Raw genomic sequence first — 16,720 nt, 5'->3', positions numbered from 1 at the left:
GCCGCTTGGCTGATGTTTGGTGTTATTAAAACAATGTCATCAGCAAAGCGGAGGTGGTGTAGTTGCCGACCATCTATCTTCACTCCCATTCCTTCCCATTCCAGTCGTCGCATGATGTTCTCGAGGGTGGCACTGAAGAGTTTTGGTGAAATGGTATCACCCTGCCGCACCCCTCTCTTGACATCAACGATCACTTCTTTGTAGAATGGTGAGATCCTGGTAGTGAATGCGCAATACAGCTCACGGAGGATCCTGATGTATTGGGCTTGAATGCCCTGATTGGCTAGGGCTTCAATGACCGCTTCCGTCTCAACAGAATCAAAGGCCTTCTTTAAATCAATGAACGTTAAGCAGAGCGGCATCTTGAACTCCCGAGAAACCTCAATGAGTTTGGTTATCGTGTGGATATGGTCGATGGTGCTGAATCCTTTGCGGAACCCTGCTTGCTCACATGGTTGTCCTTCATCTAGTGTTCTGCCAATCCTATTCAGGATGACTCGAGTGAACAACTTGTAGATGACAGACAATAGGCAGATCGGGCGATAGTTGCCAATGTCATGGATGTCTCCCTTCTTGAACAGTAGTACGGTCCTGCTGGTTTTCCATTGAGATGGAACCTTGCATTCAGACAGGTAGCGAGTGAAGAGCCGAGCCAGTGTATTGATGAGTACTGACGGCAGGTTCTTCAGGTGTTCAGGTCTGACCTTGTCTGGGCCGGGTGCTGTTTGCTTCTTTACTGACGAAATGGCGTGTCGGATTTCGGAAGGGAGAACGTTGGGAACGACATACCCATCCTGTGGAATTTGGTATGTCGGCAAGTGGACATGGCTATCGAAGAGATTTGAGTAGAAGTCATGGATAATCTTCTCCATTGCCGTTCTGGAGGATGTGATGGATCCATCAGGACGTCGGAGGGCAGTCATCTTGGTCTTATAGTTGGCGAAGGACAGGCGGGCGTTACGAATACTTTTCCCGGCTTCTGCCGCATCTACCAGTACTTCTGCTCTTCTCTCTTTGAGGTCTTCCTTGATCGCATCTCTGCACTGCTTTGCAAGCTCGGACGTTAGCTTGCGGTTGCCTGAGGCATGTGCCAAACCACGCTGGCGAATTAGCTCAAGAGTTTTCGAAGATAGGCGACTTTTTGTGGCACTTTTTGTGACACTACTTCCACTACCCAGCCGTCGCCACACTCCAGGACGCTTTCCGGACTCGCGCGGCAGCTCCGGCCGAGACCCACGCACAACTGAAGACCCACAGAACAAGGTAAGCGGAACTCTCTGAGACTTTGGACTCCAGGCTCGGCGGACCCAGGGACAGAGCTTCTCTGCTTGCTCCCACCACCACAGGTGACAAAGGGATTCTAATCAGGAGCCCCACCCTACCTTACCCTGTCTGCTTCCATCAACCACCCAGGGATCGAATTGTGCACAGGAGACCCACCCTACCCAGATAAATACCCCACTGGCAGACTTCCACTCTCGACACTACTTCCACTACCCAGCCGTCGCCACACTCCAGGACGCTTTCCGGACTCGCGCGGCCGCTTGCGGCCGCGCGACACATCATAAGACACTAAATACCCGTCTTCTGGAATTGTCGTACCATATTTGATAGGGTTCAAATATGGTAACACCTACAAGGGTGATTAGAGGTCACCCCAAAAGCCTCTATCCCTCTCGGAAAGACTGGCAAGCTACCGAGAGTATTCCGCCCGCACGGAAGAGCCTGGCAAGCTATCCGCTGTGTATTCGATATGCCAAAACCAGTAACTACAACTGGTCTCATTCACCTGACCCTGAAGGCTTCACCGACATGGCAGCACTGAGAAGGATGAGAAAGGAGAGGCCGACAAAATCTCAAGGCCGACCTAGGCTGCCACAACGAAGGAAGACAAAAATGATCGTCTGTACTTTCAATGCACGTACTCTAGCATCAGATGCATCCATCGAGGACCTGATGGTACAAGCGCGAATGATCAAGTACGACATCATTGGTCTGACCGAGACAAGAAGACACGAATCTCACCATGCCGTTTTCGACACTGGAGAAGAATTGTTCCTCGGAACATGCGATAAAAGAGGTGTTGGAGGCGTCGGTGTCCTTGTCAACACAAACTTGGCCAAGAGCATTGATTCATTCGAATGCCTAACAACCCGAATCGGACGTTTACATTTGAATAGATGTGGCTCACTGCCTGCAGTTTCTATCTTCGTTGTCTACGCACCAACATCTCATTATGATGAAAGAGAAATCGAGAAGTTCTACATGGAGCTAGAGAAGTTCTATAAAGAAGACCACACCTTCTACAAGATCATTGTGGGTGATTTTAATGCCAAGATAGGACCGAGAAGATCAGCTGAAGAACTTCACATCGGAACCCATGGCCTAGAATGGAACGAACAGGGTGAGAGACTGTCTGAGTTCATCATGTCGACCAAGACCATTCATGGTAACTCACAGTTCCAGAAGGCAGAATCTAAACGATGGACATGGGAGTCTCCCGGTGGACGATTCCACAACGAAATAGACCACATCATATTCAATCGACGGTTTTGCCTGACTGATGTCGCTGTTGTCCCAAAATTTCGAACGGGATCGGACCACCGTCTCCTTCGTGCAAAATTCTACTTCACAGAGCGGGGAGAAAGGGCTGCAAAGTTCAAAAAGAGAACTCCCAGAACGACCACCAACTGGGAACTCTTTGGTACTATTGCGGCAACATGGGAAGATGCCATTGTTGACAACATTGACGAGGAATACGATCGACTGGTTCAGCACCTCCATGAATGTGCGAGGAACGCCAAGAGAGAGATAGCCACAAATAAATAAATAAATAAAATAAAAAATAAAAATGGAAAAAAAAAGTAAGGTGGAGTTCATGCACAATTCTGTCAGCCTAATCAATGGCTGAATAAATAGCAATACTCCTACATTAAAAAAAAAGAAGACATGAAATTAAGAGACTGTGGAAAAGAAACAAAAAAAAATACAGAGATGATTAACCAAGTTACAAATTAATTCATGGAAAAGACTGAAAATGTAACTGAGCTCATGAAAGATAGTAACACACAGACATGAGAATTTCAAGAAAGCAAAGTTAGGGGCTGGAGCAATAGCACAGTGGGTAGGGTGTTTGCCTTGCACGCGACCAACCAGGGTTCAATTCCCAGCATCCCATATGGTCCCCTGAGCACTGCCAGGGGTGATTCCTGATTGCAGAGCCAGGAGTAACCTCTGTGCATCAATGTGTGTGACCCAAAAAGAAAAAAAAAGAAAGCAAAGGTAATAAAGTTCCAGTCAGTCCAAAACACAAGAGGATGGGAGAACGTGCTCTAAAATAAAAATCAGATATATTTGAGAAGCAATAGGTATACCATCCTCCCAATTTTTTACATTATAACCACACATGCAAAAAAAATGGGTTGTGAAAATAGTGTTCAAAGAGTTTTATGGTGTATATTGGAAACATTCAGAAAAAAATTCATTTTTATGAGATTTTTCAGCGACTAGAAAATAAGAGAGTCACCTTATTATAAGATTGATATCAAGAGAGGCCCAGAAACTAATCAATTATCATTCCAATAACAGAGCGGGCTCAGGATCAGGCCTGCACAGGCCACCATCTCTGTGTACATGGGCATGACCCCGAGGAAATAAACCATGTCTCAGGGGCCAAGATGGATTGGCCCTTGGAAAACATCCAGTAATTTGCTGCTTTCACTACAGAATGGAGCAAAACCTCAAATCACTTTCATTAATGCATAAATAATAAAATTTCTGAATGAAAATTCAAACAAATTTTTGACTCAAGTAGGAGCGATAGCACAGCGGAAAGGCGTTTGCCTTGCACGCAGCCGGCTGGGCCAAGCCGGGTTCAGTTCCTCCGCCTCCCGAGAGCCCGGCAAGCTTCGAGAGTATCTTGACCGGTGGCAAAGCCTGGCAAGCTATCCGTGACGTATTCAATATGCCAAACACAGTAACAAAAAGTCTCACGATGGAGACGTTACTGGGCCCGCTTGAGCAAATCAATGAACAACGGGAGGACCGTGCTATTAGCAATAGCACAGCGGTAGGGTGTTTGCGTTGTGCGCAGCCAGTCCGGCCGAGCTGGGTTCAATTCCTCTGCCCCTCTCAGAGAGCCCAGCAAGCCACTGAGAGTATCTCGCCCGCACTGCAAAGCCTGGCAAGATACCCGTGACAAATTCAATATGCCAAACACAGTAACAAGTCTCAAAATGAAGACATTACTGGGCCCACTCGAGCTAATCAACAGTGTTTTTTTTGTTTGTTTGTTTTGTTTTGACTCAAGTGTTTGTAAAATAAGCAAGTGGGTGATCAGTGCTGTGCATCTCGGCTTGAAATTCCCCTTTGACTACCAACTCTGCCATGGATTTCAAGCATTTTACTTCGCTCTCAGGGCTATGCTCAGCTTGGCCACCAGAGAGCAAAAGGCCCTGGGGAGAAAAGAGCCTCTAAAGGGCTGGAGCGATAGCACAGCAGGTAGGGCGTTTGCCTTGCACGGGGCTAACCTGGGTTCGATCCTCAGCATCCCATATGGTCCCCTGAGCACCGCCAGGGTAATTCCTGAGTGCAGAGCCAGGAGTAACCCCCGAGCATCGCCAAAAAGCAAAAAAGAAAAAAAAAAAAGAGCTTCTGAAATTCAGTCTTTGCATGTCTGCAAAATGCAAGTGTAGTGTGTTAATCTGGTGACCTCGTGTGCGAGGCCTCTGGAGTCTGTTTTTGAGAACAGTCAGAGCACTGTCCTTCTGGCAAGCAGCATTGCAGAGATGCTAAAGAACAGAGGAATTCACATTCTGAGGAAACAGAGTAGCTAATGCCGTTTGAGATAAAGAGTTTCATATGCTCCACAACTAGTGTTTTCTGCTCTTCCCCTTTCTAGTTGGTAAGCTGGAGCTTCTCGGGAGCATTTTGACTTTGTCTGAACCTCAGCTAATCAGACCACACAGCCTGACCTTGAGACAGGCTTTTCCCACTGTGACAGGCATCTGGGGAAGGCCCCGAACCCACCCTCCTGCAGTGAAGGAATTTTAGGAGCACTGCTCTGAGTGCGTGGCCCTCACCGCCTACACAGGAGGGGTCGAAGTGACAGTGCAGTGGGCAAGGCGGCTGCCTTGCACACGGCTGACCCTGGAGCCCCATAGGGTACCCCGAGCCCTGCCAGGAGTGATCCCTGAGCACAGAGCAGGGAGTCAACCCTAAACACTGCTGGGTATGAACCCAAAATAAACCAAACAAGACTTCCAGGCTGGGTCCAAAGTGCTGTGAACAGGCAGCCTGTCCTGATGCCAGTCGCCGGGACACAGGGAGGCTGCTCTGCCCCTGCTGGTCCCAGCTGCTCTCTGTCGTGCTATGTGACTCTGGGAAGCGGCTGAACTTCCCTGTTGGACTTCCTCACCAGGGCACAGATACTGCTGGAGGTGGTTTGCAACCATCCTACCCAGCGTGGAAGGTGCCTCTGCTGTGGGAATCGCACCAGGAAAGTGGCCGATTCCAGTATACACTGGCAGAGGGACTGAGATTCCTGCCTTCCCTGGAACTTTCAGGAACGCAGCCCCACAAGACACATGGCGGCAACAACACAGACTCCCAGAGGATCCTCCTCCCCCTGGCCCTGCTCCCCGCCTCTGCTGACTTAGAATTTCAGGGTTTCCTCAACAAGTATCTGGCAAGGGGCTGGAGCAGTAGTACAGCAGTGGGGCACTCACCTTGCACGCAGCCAGCCCAGGTTTGATCCCCGGCACCCCAGAGGGTCCCCCTATCCCCGTCAGGAGTGAGCCCTGAGCATCACCAGGTGTTTCTCTCAACGTTAGAGAAATGGAAATCACGGTCCCGCATTCAAACATGGTTTTTGTTTCTTATATTTGTGTGTTTTATTATTTGGCTGGGGGAGGGGTAGGACCTCTTGAGCAGTGCTCAGGGGGGGGCCAGAGGTCATTCCTGGGGATACTCAGCCAAACGGGCAAGCAGCTCAGTGTTCGGCGCCCACCAGGGCTACCCCAGGATGCTCAGGGGACACCAGAGCTGCACCTGGCAGAACCTGGGCGTCCTGCAGGGGTGGCGATCAAGTAGGGGTCCCGTGCGCCTCCCCTGTTCTCCAGGTCTCCTCCCATTTGAAGGGCATCTGCATCCTGCTCGGGCTCGGGGGACGCTGACCATGAGTGAGCTTGTGAGCAGCTCTCCCGGTCCACATAGCCAGCCCTAGTGAGCCCTGAGGCCCAGAGGAGTGAGTGGGCATGCACAGCTGCCTCCTTCCACAGGTCCAGCCCCAGGCCCACCTGCTCGTGTTCTTCTGCATTCTGCCCATGCCCAGTGGCCAAGGGGAGGATTCAGAGCAATGGATACAGCCCACCGGAGGCAGTGACTGGAGGCTGGTGGGGGGAGCGACTTCCCTCCTCTCAGGACTGTCCTCGTAGCCGAGGGTGGGTGCTTGGGGGTGCTCCTTGGAGATCTGACAGGACCCACCAAGGAGAAACCCGCACAGCACAAAGCCTGAGCCCAAGCCCTGGAATGCTTAAATAGGACAGGTTGGAAATGACTCCAAGGGCACCCCACGCCCCAGTCCCCACGTGCCCAGCTCCAGGGCACCCAGTCCTAGCCTCCAGGCGCGCTGGCACTCACGTGGTCACGGTGTTGAAGCCACAGGCCTTGAGTTTCAGCAGACGGTCCCTCCAGTAGTCCCGGGGCACCCGAAAATAGTGGATAGAGCCCCCGAGGACGAGGAACTTCTGGCCCTCCAGGGTGAAGTGCGGGGCAGAGCTGTCCTTCTGGGCCTGGAGCCCCACAGAGCGATTCCGTAGGTCCAAGGGGTTCAGCTGAGACAGGCTGAAACTGAGCAAGAGTCACAGAAGTAGAGAGAGCTAGAGCAAGGACGGGGAAGGGAGGGAGGGGACAGTGAGGGGGGAGAAAGAAAGGCAGGGGGAGAGCAAGAGTCAGAGTGAGAGAGAGGAGAGAAAGAGAGAGGGAGGGAGGGAGAGACAAGAAGAGAGGGAGAGAGGGGAGGGGAAAGGTGGGGAGGATTGGAGAGGAAAGAGGAGGGAGAGGTGCAGGGAGAGAGCTGGAGGAAGAGAAATGAGGGGGACAGACAGAGAGACGCAAAGCTGAGGGCAGGACACTCTCTGCTGGTCCCCACCGGTGTTTCCCCAGGGATGGGCCAGCATGGCCTCAGCTGACCTGCTCTGGAAGGTTTTCCCCTCCGTCTTCCTCGTGGCCAAGCTGTCCTTTGCCCGGGGAGCCAGACCGGAGAAGACAAACGGCAGGAAGAGGACGCAGATGAAAGTCATCTGGGACAGACCCAGGCTGCAAGGGGACAGTGGTCAGGGGGGCCATGCGGCTTAGGGGGTGCACGACACCTAGGAGGCCCTAAGCTCTGCCCCATGATCAGCCCCCACCCAACCCCACAGCAATGCTCAGGAGCCAGAAGGCAGGGCCTCATGGGGGAGCCTGAAGGACCCCCCAAATCCTCTGCTCCCCAACACCTTTACCTAGTGGGACAGAACCCTATTCTCCAGCCCTGCCTGGGGGAAGTGACCCCCTGGCTGTGGGGGAGGGGCCAGGGGGAGGGGAGGGCACAAAAGAGTTAGGGGCTCGGAGAGCAGGCACCTTCATGGGTAACGTCTGGGAGATGGGGGCAGCAGAGCAGATTGGAGGTCCAGGAAGGCGTCCCTGGCTGAGGGGGTCCCGGATGAGGGAGGCATGTGGCCCTGGCCCTGGGGACAGTGGCAGAAGTCACCTGCAGAGCCTCAGCGAGGTCATCACGCTGGGAAGAGGGGATAAGCTGGGCCAGTCCAGGCACCTCACAGTGGCCAGTCGCAGGGAGCCGGGTCTGCGTGGCTGTCCAGTGTGCTCCCGGGTGCCTGTCTGCGCTGTGCTGCCTATGGCAGTTCCTGCCTTTTCACTGGCTTGAACTTCCTCCTCCGCTTGTCCACCGCCCAAGGGCACGAAGGCGGGGCGGGGATCATCCACCAACACCCCACGCTGAGAGCCGGAGCTCCGGCCCTGGGAGCCAGTCGTGTTGAGGGAGCCAGCAGGGGCTCTGTGGGCACCAGGAGACCTAGGGGTGGACAGGGACATGGGCGGCTCCAAGGAACACAGTGACCCAGCCTGGTACATTGTTAAGAACAGTGGTAAGAGCCAAGACAATGCAGACACTGAGAGGTGATCATCTTTGGTCCTTTATCTACTTTCAGCACACATCTCCCATCCCAACCGGTTCCTCCAGCCATCATTTTCTTAGGGATCTCTTCTCTGTTCTGTCTGTTTTCTCCCCTTTGCTCATGAGGCAGGCTTCCAGCTATGGAGCAATCTACCTGTCCCGTGTATCTACTGTCCTTAGGTGTCAGCCTCATGTCATGTTGTTTTAAACTCCACAAATGAGTGCAGTCCTTCTATGTCTGTCCCTCTCTTTCTGACTCATTTCACTTAGCATCATACTCTCCATGTCTACCCATTTATAAGCAAATAACACAAACATGAAAGCTTGCAACTATCTCATGGTGATTCAATAAAATTAAAAAAAAAAAGAGCCAAGACAAGCTGGGAAGCGGCTCTGCCTGGGCAGCTTGAGCTGCCAGTGATGGGGACCGCTTGGAGCCTTGGTTATAAAGTAGCAGGCAAGGAGCCAGGCAGCCCCCCAGGGACATGCAGGGTGGGTAGGGAGGGCTGTGCCCACTGCCAGGGAAGCTTGCAGAAAGCAGCAGACAAGCCGGGCCCAGAGACGTGGGCCCAGAAAGGCAAGACGGGGCTGAGGTTCATGAGTGGGCTTGGAGGGCAACTGGGGGCATCTGAGGGTTGGCCCTGTTCCAACACAGACGAAGTCAGAATGCCAAGGGCTGGGAGGAGGAGAGTGGGCACAGGGGACATGCTGGCCTCCAAGTTCTGGTGCTGGAGTGTCTGGCGAAGATGGGGCAACTCCCAGCCGCAGGGTGGGGGCTGCTTATGGCGAAGCTCAGGGGACTGCGGTCTGAGACCTAGGACTCCCACATGCAGTGCTCAGGGAACTGTGTAAAATGGGGGACCCAGAACTCCTGCATGCAGTGCTCAGGGGACTGTGTAGAATGGGGGACCCAGGACTCCTGTGTGCAGTGCTCAGGGGACTGAGGTCTGGGGAACCCAGGACTCCTGCACACCAAGCACATGCTCCAGCTGTTAGACTCTAAAGCACCAAAGGCAAGCTCTGGAGAAGCCAAAGCTTGCAGCATCAAGTTGATACCCAGACCAGGGTTTGCAGGGAACCTGGGGGGGGGGTGCTCTATCCCGCTGGCCCCCGTCCTGCTGCCTCGAAACCAGCAAATGTCGTGGCCCCTCCATGTCTTGCTCATTCTCATACTGGAAACAATGGACTCTGGCAACATCCTGCATCTTGCATACAAACAATGTTTTATAAATATGGCTTGTTTTATAGATTCCTTTGAAGATGGTTATTCTCTCCATGCCATCCTTGAAAAATATTTATCCTTCCCTCTGATCTTCCAAATATTCTTTCTTCCCTGTCTTATAGTTTTGCAGCCACAAATCTGTGCCTTGTGAAAGTTTTTAGGAGCTCCTCTAGGGTCCAAGCCTTGCCATCCACATTTCAGAATAAGCTCATCTATGTCGACAGAACTAAAAGTTTGACTGATCAGGCCTATAAGGTCCGCTGGGGGAAATTGGAATGTCCACTGTGTGGGCATGTCCACTGTAGAGTCTTCAAATCCATGAGCATGTGATTGTCTCCCTAATGCTTAGTCAAATCTTTCACTTGCTTCATCAGAATTTTGCGTTGCCTTGGGGAGTGCAGGAAGGGAGAACTGGTGACAGGACCTGAGCCCAGTTTATCTCAGCAGGACCTGGGTTTATCAGCAGATTATCTCAGCAGGGACACTCTGGCCCCTATGGGTCACTGGCCGGCTGGCCTTATCAGGGCCACAGAATGTCTGCCCACATCCTCCGTGGAGGCTGCCTTGTCCTTGTTCATTTCTGTTACAGGAGGTGAGAGGGTCTCGCTCCCTCATCCTCTGCTCTCTGCCCACCTTCCAATGATGGCAGTGGGTGAAGTTTATTGTCTCACCCCAGGTAAAGCCTCCCCTCTTCTTTTCCTAGGCAATGCACCCACCCCCCAGTTGCTACATTGCCCTCACACATGTCCTCTGGGCCCCAAAGGCGATGACCCTGTGTCCATCCCTGGCAGGCCCTGGGGACTGTTTCTGAGCTCATATGGGAACTTCAGGCAGAAAGCATGATCCAACCCACATCCATCCCTCTTCTCCTGCTGAGCAGACTCAGGCAGATTCTGTGGCTCTAGAGGGAGAGGAATTCTCCTGAGTTCTGGCACGGGGGGGGGGGGTGGGGGAGGGTGCACAGCGGCCCTGTCCGTGTGCAACAGGCCAGTGGCTCTGGGAGGCCAAGGAGCTGAGTACCCAGGGCAGGAGGTGGAGCAAGTGAGAGGGGCTGTTTCTTTCATGGCAGAGTCCACCAGGCCCGGCCTACCCCACCCAGAGTCCATTTTCTAGTTGGAGCAGCTCCCACCTGTCCACTGCCCAGTGGACACAAATGCCCAGTGTCCTCGGGGCTGCATCTGTTTCCGGAGTCCTTGGCTCTCCAACACTGGGGACTCATCCGTGCCGCTCCACTGGTCTGTGGAAAATGGGTCCAGGCTTCCCAAGACCGTTCTGCTCTGGAGCCCAGGAAACAGCCTGTGACTCAGTCAGACTGAACCACCAGGCCCTGATGCTATCGGCTTTTCCTGCGGGGGCAAAGTTCTACAGGGGCTCCCTCTTGCACCCCAGGCCCTGCCCGGCAGTCTCTTAGGAAAAGGTCTTTGGGGGAAGCAGCTGCTCCTCTGTGTAAAGGGACGCTGGTCTTTGGGTCCATGCAGTTCCTAATGGGGGGAGGGGGTGCCATTATATATCACAATGGACCAAATGGAATTTGGTGGAATCCCCACCAAATGGAAGTTTCATCATGAGAGTTTGTCAAGGAGAGGCTGGGTCAGCTAAGCCAGGACTCTCCGGAAATCAACATAAGCCAGGAGCGTCTCTCTTTTTTGGGGGAGGGGAGTCACGCCCAGCGATGCACAGGGATTACTCCTGGCTCTGCATTCAGGAATCACTCCTGGCAGTGCTCGGGGGACCGTATGGGATGCTGGGAATTGAATCAGCCACATGCAAGGCAAACGCCCTACCCGCTGTGCTATCACTCCAGCCCCAGCCAGGAGCTTCTCAACAGAAGCAGGAACCTGAAGGTCCAGACCCACGAAGCCAGTGGAAACTCATGGTCCATGGCTCCTTGGACCCGCAGTGACCATGAACACTCGTGTTGTCAGTGGGTCCCTGGTGACTATGAAGTTGGGGGAAGAGAAGAGGCAGCACCAAGGAGGAGACTGCTGCTTCCTCTCCATCACCTCTGCCACCCTGGGAGCCCCTGGGAAATTGAGGATCGTCAATAGTCTGTGGTGAGCACAGATCCTTGGCATGGATGCTCACAGCCCACCAACCCTGCAGGAAGCCACCAAGCTGCACCTGGTGTACCCTTGTTCTGCATGTGCAGGGAACCATCCAATCCCTGCACCCAAGTTCTCAGAGGGCCCCGGGCTCAGGCATGGTGAGGAGTTGGCCTTGACAGGAAAGGAGTCAGTCCTCACCTTACCTGGCCTTTTGGGCCCACCATCTTTTTCCCAGAAAAGAACTTCAGGTGGAGACGAGATAGTGATTTGAAAACAGCTTTTATTTAGAGATTATGAGAAAGGAGAGAAAGAAAGAGAGAGAGTGAGAGAGAGACAGAGACAGAGACACAGAGATAGAGACAGACAAAGACACAGAGATAGAGACAGACAGAGACACAGACACAGAGACACAGAGGCACAGAGAGACACAGAGACAGAGACAGAGAGAGAGACAGAGAGTGAGAGTACACATCCCAAGAGGGAGATGTGGGCAGCTTGTGCCCGAGCAGCCAGACAAGTATGCGTGTGGCAAGAGCATAGGGCCGCAGACAGGTCATGCATTTCCCACGTTCTTTATCTCTGTCTCTCTGTCTCTGTCTCTGTCTCTCTCTCTGCACCCCACCCCTTCTCAAAACTTCCAAATAGAATCTGTTATGCTTCACCGCTTGTCTCCTCCCGAAATTCTTTCCTGAGGGAAAGGCGAGGACCCTAAAGGCCTGGGCAAAGGCGGACCCCTTTCCTGCCAGGAGCAGCCCCCTGAGCTCAATGTCCCAGCCATCTCTGGGTGGCAGAGGGGGACAGAGAGAAAGCGGCAGGTTCCCTTCTCGAGGCTGCCCCCTCTCTCCTGCCCACATCAGCTAAGTCTCTGCGAGCCCCACCGGCATCCGTGATGTAACTGTTGGTATGTGACACTGCCACGCCATTCTAAGTCTTTTTCAAGATCTATTTTGATTTTCCCTTCATGCGTAATTTATGAGTGTGGCATGTGAGCACACATGTATGTGAGTGTGCACGTGTGTGTATGTATATCTGCATGTCGTGGCAAATAATGGCGGCGGTTAAACTATATTTGGGGAGTCAGAGAGAAGAGTTTCTATGGTATTGACTTTGGGACAATTTTAAAACTTCTGCCAAAGCTCACCATCAAGTGATCAAGTTATGCGAACATCCTGGAAATGTGGGAATTCTCTATTGAAAGGCGACGTTCTGCCTAGATTGCTGAATGTGACAGTGCTCAACCAGCGTCTCTGTGGAGACATATCACAGCAGGCACAGTGCTGGTCTTGCACGCAGCTGGCCAGGGTCTGATCCCTGGCACCCCAAGTGGTCCCCCAAGACCACCAGGAGTAATTAATTCCTAAGTGCAGAGCCAGGAGTAAGCCCAAAGACCAAAATAAGAAAAGATCCACTATTATTCTGGTGATATCTGTTTCTACTTTAGATTTTGCTGACTTGGGGGGTTGTTTTGGGGCCACACCCAGTAGTGCTCAGGACTTAATCCTTTCTCTATGCTTTGGGTCATTTCTGGGGGGTTCATACTTGGTGCCAGTGTCCGCTGTATGCAAGGTGGTGATACCTTAGCCCCTATATTATCTCTCTGGTTCACTTTGCTGATTTTTTCGTTCATATATTTGAATCTCTGTCGCTTTCTTAGCAAGTGTTTTATTGTTTTATGGTAAGGCCTTTGAAACCTAAAATTTTTTAATCAAGCTACATATTCTGAAAAAAAATCTAGATTCTCATACAGTTGTGATCCTTGGCCCCCTTTAGGGTATTAACACTGATGCATTTAAGCTGCAGAACAATTTCCAGACACCGAATTCCTCCTCTGGTTTAGCCCCTCCCCACCCCACTCTCTCTCCAGCCCAGCCCTTACCTGTGGCTCTGCACTTAGGCTCTGCACTGTTTCCAGAATGAGAGCAGCTCATGTCGGGATTGTGGCATAAACGGGAGCATACAGCAGGCGACCTGTGGGAACTGCATTTCCAACAGGCGTGACTCTCTGGGAATTGCTCAGGCCCCAGGGCTCCCGCAGCAGCCTTTTCCTTTGTGCTGAATGAGTAGCATTCTGCCATGTGGATCTTTCTCCTTCATGTCCCAGAGCAGCTGCTCTGTTTCCAGCTGCACACAACAATCAGAAAACATTCACGGGGAAGGCACTTGTGAGAACACACATCTTCCTCCTCTGGGATGAACATCCAGGGTAGAATTGCTGGTCATATAAAGTCCATTGAGGGCCAGAAGTAAGCCCTGACCACCACCGGGTATGGCTCCAAAACAAAAAACAACAAAAAGAATTTCCCAAAGATGAGGAATGCAGGCACCCAGATTTTTTTCTTTTTGGGTCACACCTGACAATGCACAGGGGATACCCCAGGCTCTGCACTCAGGAATTACTCCTGGCAGTGCTTGGGGGACCATATGGGATGATGGGGATTGAACCCGGGTCAGCCGTGTGCAAAGCAAACACTCTACTTGCTGTGCTATCGCTCCAGCCCCAAAGATAGATTTGTCCTGCTCATGAGGGGGCAACCTAGGTTCTCTTTTTTGGCTTTTTGGGTCATACCCAGCGATGATCAGGGGTCACTCCTGGCTCTGCACTCAGGAGTCACTCCTGGCAGTGCTGGGGGACCATAGGAGGTGCCAGGGATCGAACCTGGGTGGGCCGCGTGCATAGTGAATGTTCTACCTGCTGTACCACCGCTCCAGCTTGGCACCCAGATTTAAGAGACTCAAAGGGTCCCAGTATAGGTATACACAAATTGAAAAAATCCAAGCTGATCAGATTAACAACAGATGGATCTATCAAATGAGATGCTGTAGGCCAGAAGGAAATGGTGGACTAAAGTTCTTAAGAAAAAACTCAATGAAATACATATGTCACCAAGAATACTCTACCAAGCTACATTCCCATTACAATTCCATGGAATGCTACAGAGCTTCATGAACAAACATTGACAGACAGCAGCTTAGGACACTCGTAACCTTGAAACCAGTTTTGCAAGAATCATTAAAGGAGCTTCTTTAAAAAAAAAAGACAAATGTAACAAACATGCATGAATGCTACAAAAGCATAGCAATAAATTCCTTCATCTCAATAATCTCACTCAATATCCACGGCCTGAACTCTCCAATTGAGAGATGAGAGTGGCAGGATGGATCAGAAAACAGATCCCAACTTTCTGCTGCCTACAAGAGACACATTAGAACAGTCCGGGTAAATACAGGCCCAGTGGCAAAGGCTAATGGGGTGCAACTGCCCTAGCCAAGGAGAGCAGGGCAAGCGCTTGCCTTGCACACAGCCAACCTGGGTTCGATCCCTGGAACCCCATAAGCTCCCTTGAGTCCCTCCAGGATAGATGTCAGAGCACAGGCCCATGAGTGAGCTCTGAATACTGCCAGGTGTGGTCCAAAAAACAGAAGGAACCAAAAAAAAAAAAGTACTGTAAATCATAGTACTGCAATAAAAACGGAACGGAAAAAAGGCAATGATCTAAACTGAAATCCATACTAAGGAATATACGTATGCACTTTTGAAATCTGGAGAAAACTAAAAATAGTGACAGCCTGGAAATGACTCTGTAAGCCGGGGAGGGGAACAGAAGGGTCAGTTTCTCGTTGGACTGTTATTCTTACCCAAGCATGTAACTTGGGTAACATGGAGTGATTTTCTAAAAAAGGAAATGAGTTGCTGAAGGAGGTTCTGAACTCTCCTGTTCTTCCTTCTGGGCACACAGATGCTAGGAGCAACTGTGAACGGGTTTTTCTAAGGGAAATGCCTGGAAAATAAAAGGAGGTACCAGAACAAAGAAGACGGTCTGTGTCCAGGGCCCAGAGCATGCCCGCTGCCTGCGGGCACCTCAGAAGCAGCAGGAGCCCACAGGGACATCTGCACAGCAGACCAGCTCTTCCCGCTGCAAGGCAAGAAAGAAGCATGGAGAATCCGGTGCCTGGAGCACTCCATACTTGGCGCAAGGCCAAGTCAGTGCAGAGTGCCCCCTGGCGGTAGGTGGCATCAGAAAGGAGCTGGTCCTGGGGCCACCTGATACGCCTAGACAACTGTAAAACTTTTTTATTGTGTTTGTTTTGGGGCCATGCCCAGTGATGCTCAGGGTTACTCCTGCACTCAGGGATCATTTCTGGCCGTACTCAGGGCACATTATGGGATGCTGGAAATAGAGCCCCAGTCAGCTATGTGCAAGGCACTATCCGCTGTAGTATCTATCCAGCCCCCCAAAACCTTTAAAAACTCTTAAAAATATTTAAGTTAAAAAAGGAGAGACTCAGAAATAAAGCTCCCAGAAGAGAGCAACATAGAACAACATGCCGCAGAGATGCCTCCAGACCCTGCACCAGGCTGCCTAGACCAGGGCAAATCAGAGGGGGCAGGTGAGTTTCCCTCCCCACCCCAACAGAGCCCAGACAGATGAAAATCTCCAGAGTTCAATCACCACCATGCTCAGGGCCGCTCTCCACAGGCTCGGAGGAGCCTCACCCATGAGTGAATCTGCTGTATAATCATACTAAAATTTTAGATTTCTGAAGCATGCACCCGCATTTGCAGCCACGTGACCTCTCATAATCTACATCACTGATGTACCAAGAGTAGCGCACAACATTTGATGGGATTTAAAGTAGAAGGCAACTGTCTCGTGTGTGTGTGTGTGTGTGTGTGTGTGTGTGTGTGTAAGCACACAGTCCCAAACTTTAACAAACATATTAGTAATCTCTTATACAAGGCCTCAATGGCTCCAGGATGAAATACAACAATCTTCACACACTTTCCTCTAAGGAAACTTTATTAGACCATTTTTAGTGGATTATTCATATAAAAAGAAATACAAAATTAATTGTTTTGGTTATGCTTTGGGGGACATAGTTTGGAATTTTGGGTGAAAACATTCGAAATAAGGTGGTAGGAAAGTGCAATGGTGGTGGGATTGGTGTTTGAATATTAAATGTAATTAATTATTGTGAACAACTATAAAAGTAAAATAAAATTTTTATAGGAGGGGAGAGGGAAGGATAGGGGTTTTCATATTGAATTATACCCTCATACGTCATTCAATCCTGGCAAGAGTGCACCCAAGGCACTAGAATACGAAACAGCTACTGCTCTTCCAGTAGGCGCCTGCATTCCGTGGCAACCCAGCCCATGCCTGTATTCCAAACTCACCCCACGCCTGAATCCCACACCCAGCCCACACCTGTATCCCACACCCAGCCCACGTCTGTATCCCACCCACACCCAGCCCACACCTGTATCCCACACCCAGCCCA

At 51.3% G+C, this 16,720-nt stretch overlaps 1 protein-coding gene across 1 annotated transcript in view; it reads right to left on the bottom strand.

The window, feature by feature from the left end:
* The window catches only part of GLB1L3 (galactosidase beta 1 like 3), a 53,524-nt gene that overhangs the window by 21,234 nt on the left and 15,570 nt on the right, over window positions 1–16,720 (bottom strand). Inside the window, exons 4-5 of the mRNA XM_056112824.1 lie at window positions 7,192–7,317; window positions 6,640–6,849 (exon numbers count right to left, since the gene is read on the bottom strand). Of these exons, the coding sequence (XP_055968799.1) occupies window positions 6,640–6,849; window positions 7,192–7,317 (336 nt within the window). The remainder of the gene's footprint in view (window positions 1–6,639; window positions 6,850–7,191; window positions 7,318–16,720) is intronic.

This window comes from Sorex fumeus, unplaced genomic scaffold (genome assembly GCF_029834395.1).
Source record: "Sorex fumeus unplaced genomic scaffold, SorFum_2.1 ptg000001l, whole genome shotgun sequence".
NCBI lineage: Eukaryota > Metazoa > Chordata > Mammalia > Eulipotyphla > Soricidae > Sorex > Sorex fumeus.
The sequence above is the reverse complement of the archived record's forward strand: the minus strand, read 5'-3'. Positions and strand labels throughout refer to the sequence as shown.